Below are 19779 nucleotides of genomic sequence, written 5' to 3' on the forward strand. Positions count from 1 at the left end.
CAAATATGAAATATTTATGGCCACATATCTGCCTGAATTGTTCCCGAGGACACGGGGCATACGCGAATTGGTTACGGCCTCTGGTCGAAATAACAAGTTGATGTGATGACAGTAGGGCCAATTAGTCGAGTCCTCTTGATGACTTTAAACGTTTTTACAATGACCTAAGCACTTAATTTCAGAAAAAAATATAATACCTTTATTGGTAGTAAGTGATTGAATTAATTTTTTTATTTTATATTTATGTTTAAATATCAAAGGAGTACAATCAATCGATGGGTAAATAACTACAGGAAGCTTAAATTATTAACTCGCAATTAAATAATAAAATTAACTAGTTCTCAAGTCTTTTCTAAATTTTAATTTTATAACTAAAAATCTTTAATTAGTAGGGGTACAACTTCAAAAGTTTTTTTCCATGTTTACAAAAAGAGTGCGACCGCTTTAACGCCAACATATCGATCTGTAATTATAAATTGGAAAGCACAAACGCAAAGGGAACTGCAAATAAAAACAAACCCCAATAATGCCCCAAATGAGTTAAGTGGTGAGCGGAATCGGAATTATTTTATCCTTCAGTCAACCCCAATCTGAGTATTTAATATGTTATATGAAAAGTTGCCATAGTTTTTCCTTTCTCTCGCGCGGCACGCCAATGTAATTTCATTTCGTTTTTGTCGCGATTTTTACAGCGCGGAAAACGCTGTCAAGTGTAAAAAATAATAACACGCATCGCGTCAGATTTTCCATGTTTGGTTATGATAATGGAACGCACAATGAGAGCCCGTTGGATATCCTCTTTTTTCAGCCGCTGCTCATGTGGTTTTTCCGCTGTCAGGAAGGACTTTTCTGGCACATGACAAAAGCACATGGGCATTGTGGTTTATAAATGATTCACAAAACTGTACGTATTGTCTTAACGCATCAAAGGCAATCTTTGTCACAGGAAGCAATGAATTCGATTTGAAGTTTCGGCGGGAGGCCTCGAAAAGGTAAATAAAAACAAGTAGAAAATGTTGGGCACCAAACATACGACTTCAGGATACTCAATAGATTGATTCTAAAAATAACTAAATATTCCGCCTTCAGGGATGATGTATGAAATTTATTTTTACAACTTGTGAGAGAAATAGCTATACCATATACCCCCACATTTTTTTACAGCTGCAGGGTATAAAAGAAAACAAAATGGAAATGGTTTTGGCATAAATAAAATTATCAATGAGTTACTTTCAGGAGGAAAGGATATCATTTGGATGGAAAAGACACGTATTGTTGATTCGCCATCACTTTTTTAATCAAGTACTTTCAAATCATTTCCGAAGCAATTGTCTTCAAACAGCTAACCGGTTTCGTCGAATTTATTAAAATAAACATTGCATTAAGCCCAATATAAATTCAATGAAACACAAAATAAACAAAAAATAGAAAATAAATTTTATTCCGCTTTAGTTATCTTGGCTTAAACTGTCAGTTATTTTTGCCTGTGAATTAAATTTGTTAAATATAAACGTTCAATCATGACTGTGACCTATACATCTCGTGTGAACACATTTAGCGTTTTCAGCAATTTTTTGGGTTTGCTGGTAAGGTAAGTATTCCAAATAAAATCTTTTACTCCTTCTCCTTCAAAGTTTAATTTGTTTTAAGATGGCGCGGAAGTATTTACAAGTTGATGTGGCCAGATTTGATTGTGTTCTTCGGATTGTACTGCCTGTTGGCCATAACATATCGCCTGCTGATGAACGACGCGGGAAAGAAGTTTTTCGAGGCCATCATATCGTATTGCGAGAGGAATGGTTCCCTCATTCCATTGTCCTTCGTGCTGGGGTTCTTCGTAAGGATCGTGATGAATCGTTGGTGGGAGCAGTATACCACCATTCCCTGGCCAGATGGAATCGCCATTTTAATCAGCACCAGTATCCATGGCTTCGACGACCGAGCTCGAGTGATGCGGCGAACAATCCTGAGATATGTCTGTCTGTGCCAGTTGCTCGTTTTCAGAATGATTTCACCGCGTGTTAAGCGCCGATTTCCCACCTATAACCAAATCGTAGAAGCTGGCTTTCTGTTGGAGAATGAAAAAAAGATTATCGAGACCCTGGATCAGGCGTTTCCCTCTTACCCGAAGCACTGGATGCCCATCGTCTGGGCAGCTAGCATTGTGATAAGAGCGCGGAGGGAGAATAAAATCCGCGATGATTACGCCGTTAAGACAATCATCGACGAGCTGAATCAGTTTCGCGGATTGTGTGGCTTTTTGCTCTACTACGATTGGGTTAGTGTGCCACTGGTCTACACCCAGGTGGTCACCGTGGCCACTTACTCGTTCTTCCTGTTCAGCCTCCTGGGTCAGCAGTGGAGTGAAACGAAATCGGACCAGGATGGACTCAGTATAATGAGGTGGTTCCCCATCCTGACCGTCCTTCAGTTCTTCTTCTACATGGGTTGGCTCAAGGTGGCGGAGACCTTGATAAACCCCTTCGGCGAGGATGATGACGACTTCGAGGTAAGATCGGTTTGGCTAGTTTACATTTTATTATGCAATATATTATTATAATTATTGTTCTGTCCTTAAGCTTAATTGGATAATTGATCGCAATCTCACTGTTTCATATTGCATTGTGGACGAGATGCACCAGGAGCATCCGGAACTTGTCAAGGATCAATACTGGGAGGAAGTATTTCCGAATGAAATACCCTATACCGTGCCAAAGATGCGTTCCAATCCACCGGCAGCATCTACGGCCTACATGGAAACCCAAGCCCAATCCAAGGTTGTTTGTTTTCTTAAACACAATATCTTACTTTCAGTAATTAATCAATCGTTTGCCACTACAGAAAAGTCGCCCTGGATCTCTCCAATCGACCTATAGTACCCGTTCTCATCACAACTTCAGACAGAGCTTCCTGGGGAGACCATCTGCCACAGGGAGTTACTCAGATTCCTTTCGAATGGAAGAAGGACCATCGGGAATGAGTTTTAGTGAAAATCAGTTTGTGTCCGACCAAGATGATCCACAAAGCTCCTTGAAACCGTCGCAATCAACAAGTAAGTATTCATCCATTCCATATTTATTTATTATTTATAATATCTTTTTGTTATACAGTTGATTTCAACGAGCTTATTGAACAACGCCGTCGAGAACGCAGGGAGCGCATACGCCACCGATTTTTGGATATGCGCAGTACGCATCTTCACCACGATCCTACTGGAGCTCCTTACACAGTCACTGTTCTTCGTCCTCCGTCCGATCAAACTCTATTGGAGGACCAGGAAGCGGGCGATGCGACCCAGCAGGATACTATGTCAAATAGCAAGGCACATCCTTCAAATAAGCCAGAAAAACAAGAGTAAAAGAATACAAAAGAGAAACCATGAAGCACATGAACAAAATAACACCTCAGGAGTCTTTTCATACAAAATATTCCATTGAAATGTACATTAAATTGTTGGATAATCAAGAACCTTATTTATCTAATTATTCATAAAATTAATCCATTAGAAAAACCATTATTTTTCCATTAATACCATCATTTATTTTAATTTGTGGTGTATTTTTTTATTGTTCCCTATTTTTGATCATTATTGTTCTTGATTTATTTATTACTCATCTTCTTTGTCCTTATCCTTTTCTCTTTTCCTCTGACTGGTGTAGCTTCTGTCGGTTTGGACTGTAGAGTCCTTCTGCGGTACGTTAGTTCGACTTGATCCTGCTGACCCTGCATTCGATGCCAGCTCTCCTTTCATTAACTCCATGGCGAGGGCGGTTTGCTGGAGCTGCCGGTTCCTACGCTCCTTTTCGCGTCTCTCCTTCAGTCGTTCGAAGTCGTCCTTGCTGTCGGAATTCAAAGTCCTTAGATCCCCCTCGCCTTCACCCTCCTCGGCACCCATGCCATCTAAACTGAGGGTATCCTTGCTCGGGTTCCCCGACACCGATAACGATAGCGAAACGGAACTACTATTGCTCAAACTCAACAAGCGACGAGCGAATTTGATCGTCACTTCGGGATTAACCTCATCCTCATCGTCGAATTCGGTATAATCGTCTTCGTTACTAACTTCGCTCTTTGCGGATGCAACATGAGCGCCTTTTGGAATGCCCAGGCGAGCGGTGGAGGCTTCCGGATGTTCGGCTCTTTCCGCTTCCACCAAATAGGGCAGTTCGTTCGGAAAGACCTCATCCCAATACTGATCCCTCACCAACTGCGGATGGTCGTTGTGCATCTCGTCCACAATCAAGTAACTGACCTGTATATTCCGATCAATCAGCCAATTCAACTCAAAGTCATCGTCATCGTCGCCAAAGGGACAAATCAGGGTTTCGGCCACCTTCAGCCAGCCCATGAAGAAGAAAAACTCCAGAGTGCTAAATAGAGGGAAATAGTAGCTCACAACATTATTGTGATGCTTAATTTCCCGATCAATCCATTGATGTCCAAAAATTGAGGCCGCGAAGTAGGAGTAAACTGCCAGGGTTACCACCTAAATAAAAAAAGTAAAAATCTAAGTATTAACTAAACGTTTACCTGACTAACCTGAGTGTAAACCAGCGGAACCGAAATCGTATCATAGTGAATGAGCATATTGCACCCAGCTCGGAATTTATTCAGTTCATCAATCATGGATTTGAGTGAGAAATCATCCCAAATGCGACCCTCTTTTCGGGCTCTGGTGACAATACTGGCGGCCCAGACAAGTGGCATCCAATATTTCGGGTGCTTCGGAAACTTGACATCCATTGCCTTAATAATATTCGCCTCATTAGCATTCAGTAGACCCACTTCAATCAACTGCTCGTAAGTTGGGAAACGCCTCTTAATAACCGGCGATATCATGGATAAAACCATGGTCAAGGCCAAACAAACATATCTCATTATTGTGCGTCTCATCAGACGACCATGTTCATCTTGACCACGTACTAAAGCACTAACATAAACCGCCAAGGGATCGGGCCAGGGAACCGTGATATATTGACTCCACCAGCGCTCGATTATGATGCCCACATAGAAACCCAAGACGAAGGATAGCGGAATCAGGTTACTATAACTGTGACAGTACATCACAATATCCTCAAAAATCCTGGGGAAGTATTAAGGGGAAAGGATTATTATTAATCAAAAAATAAATAAGTATATTTAGGATTCTTATTTAAAGAAAATTAGAAACCATTTACACACTTACGCTTTATCGCTTGTCCTTAGAGCATAACGGTAAATGATAGCCATTAAGTAGTAGCAGAACAAAAACGCCAGCAGATCCACCCAGATAATCTTGTAGATGCTCGCACGCCATCTGCCGATATGTAAAATAATCATATATATATACTATAGCCTTTTTGGGAAAATCGAAGAAGTCTCACCTCATCAAAAGCTTCCAAAAACATCCGAAGTGGCTGCAAGTTGCCACCTCGGCGGTGTATGAGACAGTCATACCCGAAAATTGTCAATTGGAAAACTTTAATAACACCGAACGGCTGGGAAATCGACTTGGCAATGCCAATGCGAATGGAAAGGGGGAAACACTTTGTGAGGCCATAAGCAAAGCCAACTTTGAAATTAGTTCTAGTCTTCGGTTTGGCCGGGGGGTAATTTTCCCACTCAAGCATTAAACGAAGGCAATTTGGTAGGCGCGTCACATTTTGTGGGCGTAATTATTTAAATTAGATCATTTATATTTGCCGCCAGGCCAGCAGACAACCCACAAAGGCCAATTTGCCACACGCTCTTGCCCGCACATGTGATGAGGTTGCCTCCTGTTCCTCCTGCTTCATGGCTCCTTCTCCTATATGCTCGGATATATGTTTGTCTGGCGGCCTCAAGAAGGTGCAATAAAATTTTAATACCCCGGCAAACATTCTGTGTGGCAATGCAGTGATTTTTTCCCACTCCATCGGCAAAACTTCAGACTCTTCACACGAGCATTTCGAAAGTCTTATCAGCATTTAGTTGTTGAGTTGGTTAAAATAATTCCCTATAATTATCCAAAACACAAAAAAATAATATCAAGAATTTTTAAACACTCATATTTTTAATAAATAAATAATTCCTCTAAAAAACCACATTAAAATAATTATTTTTGAATTTGTAATACATGTTTTTAGTGCATGTTAACAATCTTTAAAAGTTAACTTTTATTTGCAATCAAAAATGAATCTATCAAAATCAACGTCTAATGTTCAGATTGTGCTTCAATTTGAAATGAAAATTTATACCTGAAGTATCTAACATAAAACCGATGATAGTGAGTAATACACACGTGATAATAAACGGAATAAAATTTGGGTTTGGCTTAACAACACTCCTAATCATTTACAGATAATTATACAGCTGTTAGTGATTGCGTTCGTTTTCAAACAAATTTAGTAAAGTGCCAAGAATTCGCCAATGCAAATGTGGAATTTACAAGTAAAAATTGTTGGAACGCTCTGGATAATCGGTTGAAGAGCCCCATTTATAAAGAAAGAATCAACACCTGAACAACGCAATCAAAGCAGATTTGTTTAATCGGCTTATCTCGTATCAGTAAATCATATCTAGAATTATGAAATAAAGCGATTCATTCACCTCCATATATGATCCGAGTTTACGTAATTGTAGATTTCAGTGAGATAAGCTGGGTGCTCCAAATCGAATGCAGTTGGTTACGTTTTTGTTTTACTTGCTTAGTTGATTTAAAATAAATTAAGGGAAATGTAAGTAAATACAATGCGTCTGATTGAAATCATTGTGTGGAGCGCATCCGAGCTTATCAACCGACTTAACCACTCCATAAAATCTACAAATTGACACTCGACAGCTAACGACAATAAAAACAGCAACATCTAGACCAAAAACAATGAAAACAATAACAGAGGGAAGAAGACGAGCAGCAGAAAGCATTTATAATTGTGTTCGCCTGTGCGATATTGTTACTGCATTCCACTATATAGACGGCCAGTTCTCGTAGCGCTCTCTCTATATAGCGGCCAGAATATTATCTTACACTTTCAGTTAACGCTATACACCGAAACCGTCAACAACCGCGGCCCGTTTGGCAGTGCGAAAGAGAGAGTGATACGCCGCGAAAGGGAGATAGCAGAACGAGCGGGAGAAAAGTATGAATGCCCAAATCTAAAGCCGAAAAAACGGCAGATCGGAAATGAAGTAAAAACGTGAATACAAACAGTGTTATCTGAAACAACATAAATAACACAGTTCTGGAATTGCTTGTAGTGGCGGCGAAAAACAAAAACAAAAAAAATCTGTCGTTTCGCTATCGCAAGATCATAAAACCGAAAGTCGGAAAACAACAACAAAGTGAAACAGCAGCAGCAGCAGCAGCAATCGCAGCAGCAACATCAAAAACACAGCAGCAACATGCGTCGACGTCACACTGTGTGACTCAGCCCCTCTCCCTCGCTCCTTCGCCCCCTCCCTCTCGCACACCTGCTAATTTTTTTGTATTCGCTCTAATTACAACCCAGATCATCTCGGAAACCCACCGATCCCCCGTCTAGGGCCTTATCTCATATAAATCCAGCCGACTTCGTCTCTTATCAGCTTTGCTTCGGGCGTGCACTGAAAATAAAACAGTAAAGTTCTCCACTATATTAGGTTTTTACTCGCAAAGAACTATTCAACTCGGCAATAAATAAGAATACGAATCTTAATTGCCATTTCTGATAATTTATGCAATAGAAAAAAATATTTTGTGCTCTCGATTTTGAATCTTTGTATCTACAAATATATGAAAATTCAACACTAAAGTATTATAGTTTACAGTTTGAGATTGTTTCCCCTTTGAAAATCATATTTTATGGCTTCCTGTTTATATACAGTGCAAAGATCAAAACTTTTTAATATAATGAATACATTACCATTGAAGTACGAGGCAATATATAGATCGTAAATAACTTTTTCAGTCCCATTAAAATGTTTTCTTTTAAAATTTGTTGTGATATTTTAAGTTCCACTCTTTAAACCTATACTTGCTCCTGCAGAACCACTTCTTTTCTCGCCGTGTACCCACTCTCTACGCTGATGGCTAACACTCGTCGGCCTGAGGAGGCGGTTCGAGTTCGGCTCGCTGGCCTGGTGGTCTTATCTTAGGAGGAGTTCGCGAAGAATTCGCGGCTGTAATGCGAAGCCGACAGCCTGCAGACAGACGCTCCCAGATCGCCAAGTGTGTCAGTCCCGCTTTTGTTGTCCGTTTTGTATTGTTTTGTGTGAGCGGAAATTAATAATAGACTTTCAATTCATTAATAAGAATCAAACAAAGGCAAGACGAAAATATTTGCCCAGAGTGCACTGCAAATGCAACAACTGCAATAGTTGTCAAGCGAGAAAAAGCGAGAAAAACTGTTTTAAAGGCGGTGAGTGAAGTGCCAAGTTTACCATAATTATATAAATACAGCATAAGTTTCCATTCGACATGTAGGGTGGTCTCACCTAGACCCACTTAATTATCTTCGTAAGCGGAGAGCAAACGAATTATAAACTTAATAATAGAAAGGCAAACAAAGTTGAGGCAGATATTGTAGGCAAAAAACTTGAGCATCTGATTCTTATCAAAGTGATGAGTATTTTTATAAGGAAAAGGTGTGGGTGGGGTGTTTTGATTAGTCACCTGCGGGGAAAATACAAGAAAAATTATGATACACAGCGAATGCAGTAAGGATTTAAAAGATTAATTTACAAAACACCTACCGTTTTTTATAATCTTTGTCATTATTTGCTACAAAATTCATTTATCAGATGTTGCACTCAGAATTTACATAAAAAAATTTTATAATAACTAAAAGCTTTCAGGAAAAACACAGGCAATAGTTGAATAAGTGATTTTTAATTTGTATTACTATTTTGTTGAATTAACTAGGTAAGTCAAACTGATTAAAAACTTTCTAGAAAGGTGCATCCGAAAACTTTTCCATCACAAGTCCCCCAACCCTGAAACCTTCCCGTATGCACCACTCCCGACATATAGATTACCTTTGTACATATACCGAATTCTAAGTGGAGCAATCGAGTTCAAACTCGCAGCCCACAATAGCCTCGCCATTAACGATTACAATTTGAGCTCAATTATTTGCATTATACAATCGTGCGTCGTCACAAGATAAGACAATACGTAGATCGAAGTGCATTATGATCTTGGCTAAGCCTCTGCTGAGTGCAATTCTGAAATTCCTGCCTTTCCAGAATCTTGGGGTTTACTGAACTCCCCGCAAATCGTGAGAGAGATACGGAGAAATGGTTCGCCAAATCTCGCCCTGGAAAGTACTCACCCGGCGCAAAAATCTCCAGGCCGATGGAACCGAGGGGGAGACGAAGCTGAATCGGGTGCTGGGTCTATGGGACCTCACGGCCCTCGGAGTGGGATCGACCTTGGGCGCAGGGGTCTACGTGCTGGCCGGACAGATAGCCAAGGATCAGGCGGGTCCCTCGGTGATGATATCATTTGCCATCGCCGCACTGGCCTCGCTGCTAGCGGGTGAGTTTGATTGTGAATACATTGAAGAAATTAGTAAATCAACTATACAATAATCATATAAAAAGAGAATAAACCTTAAAGCTTAAAAAATGATATAACCAATAAATAATAATAATCAATCACAAAAATACTCGAGTATGCTCTTAAATAAATAAAAAATATGTCCCATAAATTTCTGTAAATATAAAAATATAAAAATATTTTCAGATAAATACAAAAGCTTTAGTAAAAGTGACTAAACCAATATATAACTATTTGTTATTTATAGGAGTTTGCTATGCGGAATTTGGAGCTCGAGTTCCCAAAGCGGGATCGGCATATGTATATAGTTATGTTTGCATTGGAGAATTTGTGGCCTTCGTCATTGGCTGGAATCTTATTTTGGAGTATGTCATTGGCACCGCGAGTGTTTGTAGGGGTATCAGTCTCTATTTAGACTCCTTGCTGAATGACACCTTGAAAAACACATTTGCAGAAGTGGCTCCCATGAATGTAAGTTTTTTGGGGAGCTACTTCGACTTCTTAGCCTTCGGATTAGTAGTTGTTTTTGGTGGTAAGTGATAAAATATGTAGTATAAGTGATTTTCACTTATTAATAGTTTCTGTTTTTCTTTAGTGGCTCTTGCCTTTGGAGTGGAGACATCCACTATGGCTAACAACTTTGTAACGTGTCTTAATATATTTATTCTCGGATTCGTCATCATAGCTGGCGCCATTAAAGGTAAATATTTTATTAAATAATCACAGATAAGTACAGAAAAGGAAATGCCTAGCTGAAATGTACTTCTAAGTTCCTAAGCATACAAAAAGGTCAACAACATTAGATTACCTGTTTACTTCTATTTTCAAAAATGTTTTAACAACATACTAAATTTATCTTGATTGAAGATAGTTAGAATCAAGTTCAGATTGTGTTTTTCTAATTAATTATTTGTTTGTTTTTTTAACCCCAGCCGACATTTCCAACTGGACGGTGGATCCGAGTACTGTCAGCACGAATTCCACAATTGGAGAAGGAGGATTTTTCCCCTTTGGATTCGAGGGAACTCTTCGAGGAGCTGCCACTTGCTTTTTTGGCTTCGTGGGATTCGATTGCATTGCCACAACTGGAGAAGAGGTTCGCAATCCTCGCAAAAATATACCGAAATCGATCCTGCTCTCTCTGCTGATAATCTTCCTGTGTTATTTCGGAGTGTCCACTGTACTTACATTAATGTTGCCATATTATCTCCAAGATGCCAACGCACCGCTTCCTTATGCCTTCGAATACGTTGGTTGGCCAACAGCCATGTGGATTGTCACCATTGGTGGATTGGTGGGTCTGATGGCAAGTCTTTTTGGAGCCCTATTTCCACTGCCCAGAGTGATGTACTCCATGGCCCAGGATGGCCTTTTGTTCAAATTTCTGGGCAAAGTGAGTCCAAGATTCCGAGTACCCGTCACTGGATCCATTGTGTCAGCTCTTTTCACGGCCGCAATTGCTGGACTTTTCGACTTGGCTCAATTAGTCAGCCTGCTGTCCATCGGCACTTTGTTGGCCTACAGCGTTGTGGCCATATCTATAATGCTCCTCCGATATATGGATTACTGCGAGGAGGAGAATCCAGGACAGAGGGAAGTTAGAGCTTCGGAAACCACTTCTTTGACTTCGAGTGCTGAGCGATTTACTTGCGGTTCGGTTTGCACACAACTTTTCAATGTGCACAGGATCAAGGAACCAAATTCCATATCCTCGAGGATTGTGGGAGTGCTGGCTACATTGTTTTGTGAGTTTAATAAATACAATTTTATATTAATATAACTATTGATATTTATAAAAACTTTTAGGCCTGATTTCCTTGGGTATTGGAGTGCTGATTATGCAAGCTCATTCCTTGATTGTCGCAAAAGAAATTTGGGCCTTAAGTCTCCTAGTTGTTTTAGTCCTGTTGATGTTCCTGGTGATCCTGCTAATTTGCCTTCAGCCCAGAGAAGCTCGTCGCAGATTATTCCGAGTGCCATTTGTGCCGGTTGTTCCCGCCATCAGTATCTTCATCAACATATATCTAATGCTCCAGCTGGACACTTGGACGTGGATTCGTTTCGGGGTCTGGATGATTGTGGGTGAGTCGGACTCCACACCTAAGATCCTTTTGCATGTGGTAGAAGTGTGATGCATGTGGCACGTTTGTACTAACCTAAATGTCCTAGGTATTCCCATATTCCTTGCATGCTGGTATCTGTACGATAGCAAGAATCCGCAGAAGAGAAATCCCGAGCGGTGGGCTTTCTACAAGGCGCTGAAGGGTCTGCAGGAAAGTCGAGAGCAGGAGTATCACTGTATTTCCAATGAGAGTGTCCTGACCCTGGAAACGCAGCTGAAGAAAAGTCCCACCAGCAGCTTGGATAAAATCCAGAATCTAAGTGATGTTGGTGAAGATTTGATTGAAGTTAAGCATGCCAATGGAAAGGTTTTCTATGTGGAAGACTCAAAGAGTGAGAATTCCACTGCCACTTTGGGCGGCGATAATGAATTTCCAACGCGCGAGGACGAACAGTCGGTTATTGCCATGTTGGACGATGTCCTGGACGCAGTGGACATTCAGCCAAGTCAACAGGAGTTGGACCTCCAGCAACAGCTGATTTTTGAGCGGCACTTTAGCCTTGACTCCGAGATGTATCCGAGTGTTATAGAAACTGTCATTGTGGCCACCGTTCACAGCAGCAGCGATGACGATGAAGTCCACAGCGGCATTTCCCACTTGAGTAAAATAGGTAAACTGAGTAATTACGAGGAATGCAAATTGGTGGCCCATCAAATGCTGGAGGACCTGTTCAACAGCGAGGCTTTCTATGAACAACTGGAAAAGATGAAAGCCGGAAAGGCTTCCCCACTGAAAGGGGATAACTTAGATGAGGATGCGGAATCAGTGAAGGAGTCGCTGGAGCCAAAACCAATTTTCGTACTGCAGCGTTTGGCCTCTCAAACTTCCCTCAAATCCCAGGCCTCCGCGATTGAGGATCCGCTGCACTCGGCCAAGTTTAAAGACCGCTTAAGCCACATCATTATGAATGCCAATGCCCACCAGGTGAAGGGGCCTCCTCCTGTCAAGAGGAGCAACGGGGAGGAGGAGGAGGAGCCGAGAGCAAGGCCACCACTAAAGCAATCGAAAAGCGAAACCGATGTGCGTCGCCTAATGCTCAAGGCCATCAGCGAGCGGAAAATCGACCATAATGAGACTGGTAATGCTGATGAGGACCTCGCCGGAGTGCCCACCACCCCGAAGTCCCCACCTGCTCCAGTTCGGATTGCAGATGCGGCGGCTACGGCTGCCAACAGCATACCGCGTCCACCGAAATTCGATCCGGTGCTATATAAGACCATCAACAGCATTAGTTTGCGCAAGCAGCGACCCAGTTTAAGTCGCCAGCATATCGTGGATGCCAAGAACGCGGCGCTCCTGCCACCGGATTCGCAGGCGGAGGCGCGTCCGGATCCCGGTGAGCAGCCGGAGCAACCGGAGCAGTCCGAGCCGGTGCCATTCAAAGCCAAATTGGAGGCCATATTGCAGCGGGGTCCCTCGCACCGAACCCAACAGCATCCGGAATTGGTGCGTCGCCAACGTCCGCAGTCCACCTACATAGAAGTCGAGGAGGGGGACAGCTGAGTGCCGAGAACCGAGGGGGGTTCACCCATTATATAGCAGCCCCCTTCACACACAACCCATCGCCCCTGGTGAAACCAAAGAGGGTGCCATTTTCCCCCGGTTAAAAGTAGTTAACTCCCGCATTCGAATCGGAATGCAAATGTAGCTTGTTTTGTACATATGTATCTAGCTGTAGCTGTAGTTACTAGTTCGTAGTTAGTACGGAGTGCCAGCAATCCTAGACGATAAGTACCAGGTGGCTTGTGAGGGAGGAGGTGGTCCGCTACGAAGGGTCCTTCACGATTTGCCATAAAGAGTGAAACGGAAAAGAAAAACAAGGAGTTGCTAACAAAGTGAAGAAATAACTGCTAACGGAAAGAGAAAATTTATGGTTGTTTAGTTTTTGAAGAGCGATAAATTATTTTTCAAATCTTATGTAATTTATTAATTGAGTTTAACTGTTTGCCTTGGTTAGATTTCTTATAAATGCTTCGGCACCCAGGGTGCTTAATAAGTGCTATAATGAGACAAACATGTAAATATAATAAATAAGTTAAAGAAACTCCTTTTAATCCTATCCCCTCACAATCACCAATTAATTACGAAGCATGCTTAGCTAACTCAAACTAGTCGTAAAAGTATTATATTAAATGGTATTAAAAACGTCAGAACTAGTGCATGCCTAAGATACCTCCAAATACGTTAACTAATCGGTTCTCCACACATACTATATAGGACTGTCCATATACTTTTTCTACGGCCTGCCCAACAGCTACCGGGAAATGAAGCGGCAAAGGGCTGGCTGGCAGAAGCTCAAATACAGCGATCGTCTCTGAGCATGTTGATAATTATGTATCTACTCGTTTATAGGTGTACATACACGAAGGCCTCACTAAGCCAATTTGATAAATTGTGAACAATTTGTTGGTTATAAATAAAAATCTAGTTGTAATTAATAAAAGTCAAATGAGTTTACCTGAGAGAGCGAAGGGAAAGAATGGAAAGAAAGAAAAGAAATGTCGATGGCAACTGCAGCCGCTTCCGGAATCGATTCCCCGATGATCTTGTGAGGATCTGTAGAGTGTGCCGTATTAATAACCCAATGAATGGGGATCGTTCATTGTCGTTTAATTCCCAGTGGCCTTGTCTTGAAAATGCTTCTTCCTCGACTACACTGACTTTGATAAATTAATTGGCATCGGCTGATCGTCGAACGAGAGTGTGCGCTCTTTTCGGGGAGTGTACTTCCCCTTTAACCTTTTCATAGTTCTCCTCGGTGAGTTTCTAAATGGTTTTACACAGAAAACCAAAACCCAAAGGGATGTGTATAAAATTGTATGCACAATCACTTGAAGAGTAAAACCTGTGGTTACTTTTGTTAATCTAATTCTACAATAAAATTGTTTAAGGATATAAATACAAATTATATTCTCTATATGCTACCATGCAGCATTATTATCAACTTCATAATATTTTTATAACTCTATTAAACCATTTTCTTTTTTTATTTTCAATTAATTAAGCCAACCACCGAATAAAGATTGAGATTTCTGTTTTACATGCCACAAACTTGCAACCTTGAATGTAAAATGAAGTAAGCCCTTGGCGATTTTGTTCAGTGTGGCGTTCCCCTTTGCTTTGATTTTGATTAGACGGAAACATCCCCTTGGGCAGCCGATGTGGCAGCTTCCCCTTTGTGTCTCAACCCAAACCATGCTCTGATTTATGCGGACATTCGTTTGGGCATTTCTTTGGTCAGGTTGCTGATGCTTCTGGTTCTACGATGCTGCTGCTGCTGCTGCTTTTGATGCCAGTCTGGAGATTTGTATAACCACAAGACGAAAGACGAAACAACTGGCGACTGTTTGGCGTCCCAGCTCCACGGAAAAGATGGACTGGTGGTTCTAGTTTTTGGTCTTGGGAATGGGAATGGGAATCGGACTCGGAATGAGAATGAGAATATGGGATGACGCGGGGTGGCTGACGACTTTTGTGCTGCGTAAGTGTAACAAATTGTAATCGTATTTGGCGGGGACTTTGTCTGGGGCGTGCCCCTGACTTCTCCGCCCCTGCTTTATTATTATTAACTTTGTTATGGGCCGGGAGGAGAGGGGGAGTATCTAGTTGGTAGTCCCAGAAGTCTGGTGGTCTGGTGGTTGTTTTGGTTGTTTGCTACACTTGCTCGCCGACTGTCCGCCCCCTTTATCTAGTCGACCGTTCAAATAGTTTTATGGCATATTTATGGGCGCCAAAACTTAAAGTCCCTCTGGCTAAGACTTTAAGACCTTCGAAAGGGGCAGTTCCGTTGGGTGGAGTTCAAGATCTCGCCCTCCCATTTTCCGAGCATTGACATCAGGCTCTGTGACAAATTGGCAAAGAGCGAAACTAATTAATGCAGGGGGACTACTACAACTTTGGATATTGCATTCCATTGGGGAGACAGTTGGGTAAGTTGGGTTGGGTAAGTATTCATGTGGGGAAATAAGATTCCATAAATAAAAACCAAGTGCATGAGATCAGATATGGTAAATAAAGTACACGAGGAGTGTGACATGCAGATGTTAAGTGATTGAAAAGCATTGATAAAGGTGTCAGTACTTGAAGTTAGTTCAAAATATATAATTGGAGATCTTCAATTGTACACAAAATAATGTCTAAAGAGAAAAGCATTCTTTCGCTGAACGTTTCAAACAAATGCTTAATAAACCTTTTTTTCAGGAAGATATTTTAAACATATCTCCAGTATTTAAGTTGTAAGTTCACACATTTCTTTAATATTCACCCTCTTAAATAATCTAAGCTCCATTTCAAGCACAGCTTTCTCCATTTTTCCTGAAACAATTTCTTTTCAAATTGGTTTTCGGTTATGTAATCATTGCTCAGCTCTAATAACATTTTAACCCGACCCAACTACATTGTTGCCCTGTTTTTGTTTGAAGTTTCGTTAGTTTGTTATTATTTCCTCCGCCGTCCAAAGCGGCTTTTCCATATTCATAAAAATTGCGAGTTTACCCCCACACATTCGTATTCGCATTCTGCCAGGACATAATCCTCTTAACGTGGCCGGACAGGACAACTCTCGGCGTGTTCCGTTCGACTTTGGTGTGTCTCACTGATTTTCTCGTATTTTGTTTTGCTGGATTGTTTCGAAAATTAAAATATGTGCTGGGCGGTTTGAGGGTTTTAGCCGGGAGCGGAAGTTGTCATCATCATTTGCCAGGTAAATGCGGGCTGCAGTTGCAGCTACCAACTCCCAACTACCGACTGCCACCAAAGTCAATGGCACTCGACAAAAACATTTTGTCAAAACAACGGAGGCGGCTGCTACTGTACGCAAAGTGGATCAGTGGATTTGTCCCTTTCAAATACTCACAAAAAAAAAACAAAAAAAGTAATTTCGTAGCAACAGCTGCACAAATGCTGGACTTCCAACTCACCCAGCGAAACCATGAAAAAATGGAAAAAGGATTAGCATTTCGGCTTAGCTATTTGCTCAATCGGCCATGACAGCGAGCAACGGATATGGTGCATGTTTTCAGGCTTTCAGGTTTTCAGTTTTCGGGTTTCGGGACTGGTTTCTGGATGCTGGATTTCGGTTCTGCGGTCTGTGCATACATATGTTAAGAAGGAGATTGCATTCGGGTGAGATTAACCCATTGAGGAGTTGCGGCCCAGGCTAAATGAATTGCTCTTTAATGGGATTGAAAAGGTATCCTGCGGCTGCGGTCCTGAGGTCAAGTTGAGGGAGATTAATATTGGGAAACTCGCTTTGCTTCCGGTTGCTCCTTCGAAAAGGAAGTGCTTAGATGAAGGATGACTTGCCTTCTTAAGAATTATTTATGGATTATATCTTATCGATTTTGATACGAATTTACGAATGATTTTTTTCTTAAATATCATACATTTATTTTTTTAGATTTCAATATATTTTGAGTTTTTTAGTTTATAATTCTTATACCTATTCTACACTAATAAAATGCTATAAAAAGTAATATCTTATATTCAATATAGTGAAGACATTTCATAGTTCTTAAAGAGGATAACACAAAATGTGGTTTCCGCTTTTTACTATTAAACTTTTATTTTATTTTAAAGCCCCTAATTCATTTACCAAAATCAAAGGAAATCCAACATGTTGTGTGGCCTCACTCCCTCTGCAAAAATCCATCTGAAATTGTTCCCGTCCTCGGACATTTACCTGAAAATGCCTTCCTATAATAGATACCTCAATCGCGAAGACACCTTGCCAATTGGTAATCACTTTTTTCAATTGCATTACAATTCGCTTGATTTTCAGCACTTCTTGGACCGCTGCCTCTCTATTAAAATCCCTATTTTAGCTGAGGCTCTTGTAGCTCCTTCAACATTCTTGTGTGCTCCTTATAATTGCTCCTTTGTCATTTGCCACAACGCACAAAGGATTCAGGAAAATGGTCGAGGGAAAAATAATACGCTGTTGATTTTCTACTCGACTTCAATTGATTTCTATGAGCCATCTCTGTGCCTCTAATTTTTTCCCATTTATCTTGTTTGGGACAAATGGTTTGTGCTTGTCATAACCTTTCGTGCTTCTAAGATTTTTTAGAAAAAACTCCCCCTCTTCCCGGGGTCCTCTTCTGCTGTATCCTTGGGCATTCGACAATTTTTAAAGAAGAATAATATTTACCGAGCCACGCACAATGGCAGGACACTAGAAAAGAGGACTCTGGGACATGGCATTGTTTTCGCATTCAATTCCCTGACAATAAGCATTATTGAGAATCTGAAATGTGGCCGGCGTGCACACGTTCGCCCCGTCTCTTTCTGCACCCACTACCCGTCTCGCTCTAAGTGTGTGAGTGCGCTTAGAATGTTAACCAAGCCAACCAAGCAATTCAAATTCAATTTGCCCCATTATGCGAGCCCATTGTTCCTGGCTAAATTCTAAGGAGCTGTGAGGCATTCTCCAAAGAGCGGTGTGGCGAGGAGTGGGGGGAGGGTTCGAGTGCATTGGGCCAAGACTGCAAGCCAAGTTAAGTGCAATACAAAAGGCAGCCAGATTAAAAATGTGCAAAAGACGCATACAGAGAGAGAAAAAGGCAACGAAAATAGTTTTCATTTTAATTTGTCCTTGGAATTTCTGCTACAAAAATTATTATGACATTATGGTTTATTAAACGCCTTAAGTCTTAAAAATAAAAAATGACATGGGTGACATTCAATACTCACAGGTATTTGGAAGTTAAAGTTTTACCCACTTTTAGAATATCTTGATAGGTATTTTTTTAAAAAAGCATAAATAGAACCCACACCAATTTTTTTTTAAATCTTGCACATGCAAACTTTTATTCGGCTTTTTTGTTGCATTTCATTTTAATTAATTTTAATTTTAATTTATATTTTTTTTTTTTACTCTGTACAAAGAAGGAGACATTGAGTGAAGGAGTGGGCGGGAATCTTCAAGCTAAATGAATGCAATAAGTAAATAACAAAATGTCGTTAGCATTTTGTGACACACTCTGGCTCCCTCTTGCCCTCTCTGTCCCTCTCCCCTATCCCCTATCCCTCTCGCTCTTTCCCTTTCTCTGACTATATCTTTTCAGGTCTCCAGGACAATGGGAATGTCAGCAGTTGCAGTTGCATTTGCCGCTGACATCCTGGCCTGAATGCGGCAACAGAGATGGCAAAACAACTGCAGACAGAGATAGAGAAACGAGAATCGAGGAACGAGAAACGAGAAACAGGAACAAATTCTCCCTTTCTCCGTTTCTCACAGCTGTCAGCGGCAACAAATTGCGCGCAAAGTTCGCATTAGAAAATGTGGGCGGAAGTGGAGGTGAGCCGAGAAAATCTATGAGAAAATCAAACCTGGTTAAAATGCGAAAGTTGAATGCGCTGTTGGAATGGCTAGTCATTAACCTGAATTCGCTACATCTTGAACTATAACTTTTTATTTTTGTATCTTTATCTAAGAATCATTTCTGATTACAATACGAAATGTTAAAGTAAAAAAGAAATACTTTAGTCTACAAAAAAGTATTTTGTAAAGTAAGGTCTATTTACATTATCTTACATTTATCCCTTTTTAATTTCTTGAAACAATTAATCTCGAAATCATATAATTATGGCAAAATAATCTCCTAAGTACACTTAGGGTATAGTTTTTTGGTTTTAATTTTAGGGCCGCACTGCGATCGCACATTTCGTTGGACGAAAAGGGAGGCATTAGCCACATGCCTCATTCCTCGTTCCTTATCCCTTAGCCCCCTGAAAACCCTTAACACCCTTAGCCCCAGTCCCCAATCAACGTCCTCGTCCTCATCAGGAGCCATCATCAGTTGGCAGCCAGCAGCGAACATTCAGCAGCAGCACATCAAGTGGCAATCATATTAACCGGCTTAATTGTCAACACACAGCCAGCAGCACTGCCGCCTTTCCCCCGGCTTTTCCTCCCAATTTCCCTACGTCTTTCCCTGCCCCCCTTTGAGCCGAGAGCTTGTTGCGGGTGCCAGCTTGTTAACAAGTTGCCAGGAGCTGTTAACGGTTGCTACTAGTTGTAAAGGGAAATGCACACACAAAAATAATCAGTTCAAGTTGGTGTCGCCAAAACATTTTAGGAAAAGGTATATCACAAACTCTGAGTATTAATTGTTTAAGATTTGTTTGTTAAATACTTTTTTCTTATTTGGTACCATCCCATAG

At 41.0% G+C, this 19779-nt stretch overlaps 3 protein-coding genes across 4 annotated transcripts; 2 read left to right on the plus strand and 1 right to left on the minus strand.

Moving 5' to 3' along the window:
- The first annotated feature begins 1499 nt into the window (after window positions 1-1499).
- Window positions 1500-3473, plus strand: LOC108096192 (bestrophin-4). Its single transcript, XM_017197576.2, has 5 exons — window positions 1500-1591; window positions 1651-2509; window positions 2580-2777; window positions 2842-3052; window positions 3111-3473. Exons 1-5 carry the CDS (start codon window positions 1521-1523, stop codon window positions 3356-3358), a joined length of 1587 nt encoding a protein of 528 aa, XP_017053065.1. The 5' UTR covers window positions 1500-1520; the 3' UTR covers window positions 3359-3473.
- Window positions 3474-3526: 53 nt separating this feature from the next.
- LOC108096171 (bestrophin-4) lies at window positions 3527-5474 on the minus strand. The gene is made up of 4 exons (XM_017197554.1): window positions 5364-5474; window positions 5186-5296; window positions 4540-5083; window positions 3527-4486 (listed from the first exon to the last, which is right to left on the minus strand). The coding sequence occupies exons 1-4, from the start codon at window positions 5432-5434 to the stop codon at window positions 3608-3610; spliced, it is 1605 nt and encodes a 534-aa protein (XP_017053043.1). The 5' UTR covers window positions 5435-5474; the 3' UTR covers window positions 3527-3607.
- A 1521-nt stretch (window positions 5475-6995) lies between these two features.
- Window positions 6996-14059, plus strand: LOC108096406 (cationic amino acid transporter 2). Of its 2 annotated transcripts, XM_017197978.2 has the most exons (8): window positions 6996-7097; window positions 7983-8354; window positions 9181-9472; window positions 9741-10025; window positions 10089-10193; window positions 10426-11238; window positions 11300-11575; window positions 11663-13951. In XM_017197978.2, the coding sequence occupies exons 3-8, from the start codon at window positions 9232-9234 to the stop codon at window positions 13117-13119; spliced, it is 3177 nt and encodes a 1058-aa protein (XP_017053467.1). In that variant the 5' UTR covers window positions 6996-7097; window positions 7983-8354; window positions 9181-9231; the 3' UTR covers window positions 13120-13951. The 2 variants fall into 2 exon arrangements, with proteins under 2 accessions (XP_017053467.1, XP_017053468.1); XM_017197979.2 differs by lacking the exon at window positions 6996-7097 and having other exon boundaries at window positions 8040-8354; window positions 13834-14059.
- The last annotated feature ends 5720 nt before the right edge of the window (window positions 14060-19779 follow it).

Source organism: Drosophila ficusphila, unplaced genomic scaffold (assembly GCF_018152265.1).
Source record: "Drosophila ficusphila isolate 14025-0441.05 unplaced genomic scaffold, ASM1815226v1 contig_106, whole genome shotgun sequence".
Classification (NCBI taxonomy): domain Eukaryota; kingdom Metazoa; phylum Arthropoda; class Insecta; order Diptera; family Drosophilidae; genus Drosophila; species Drosophila ficusphila.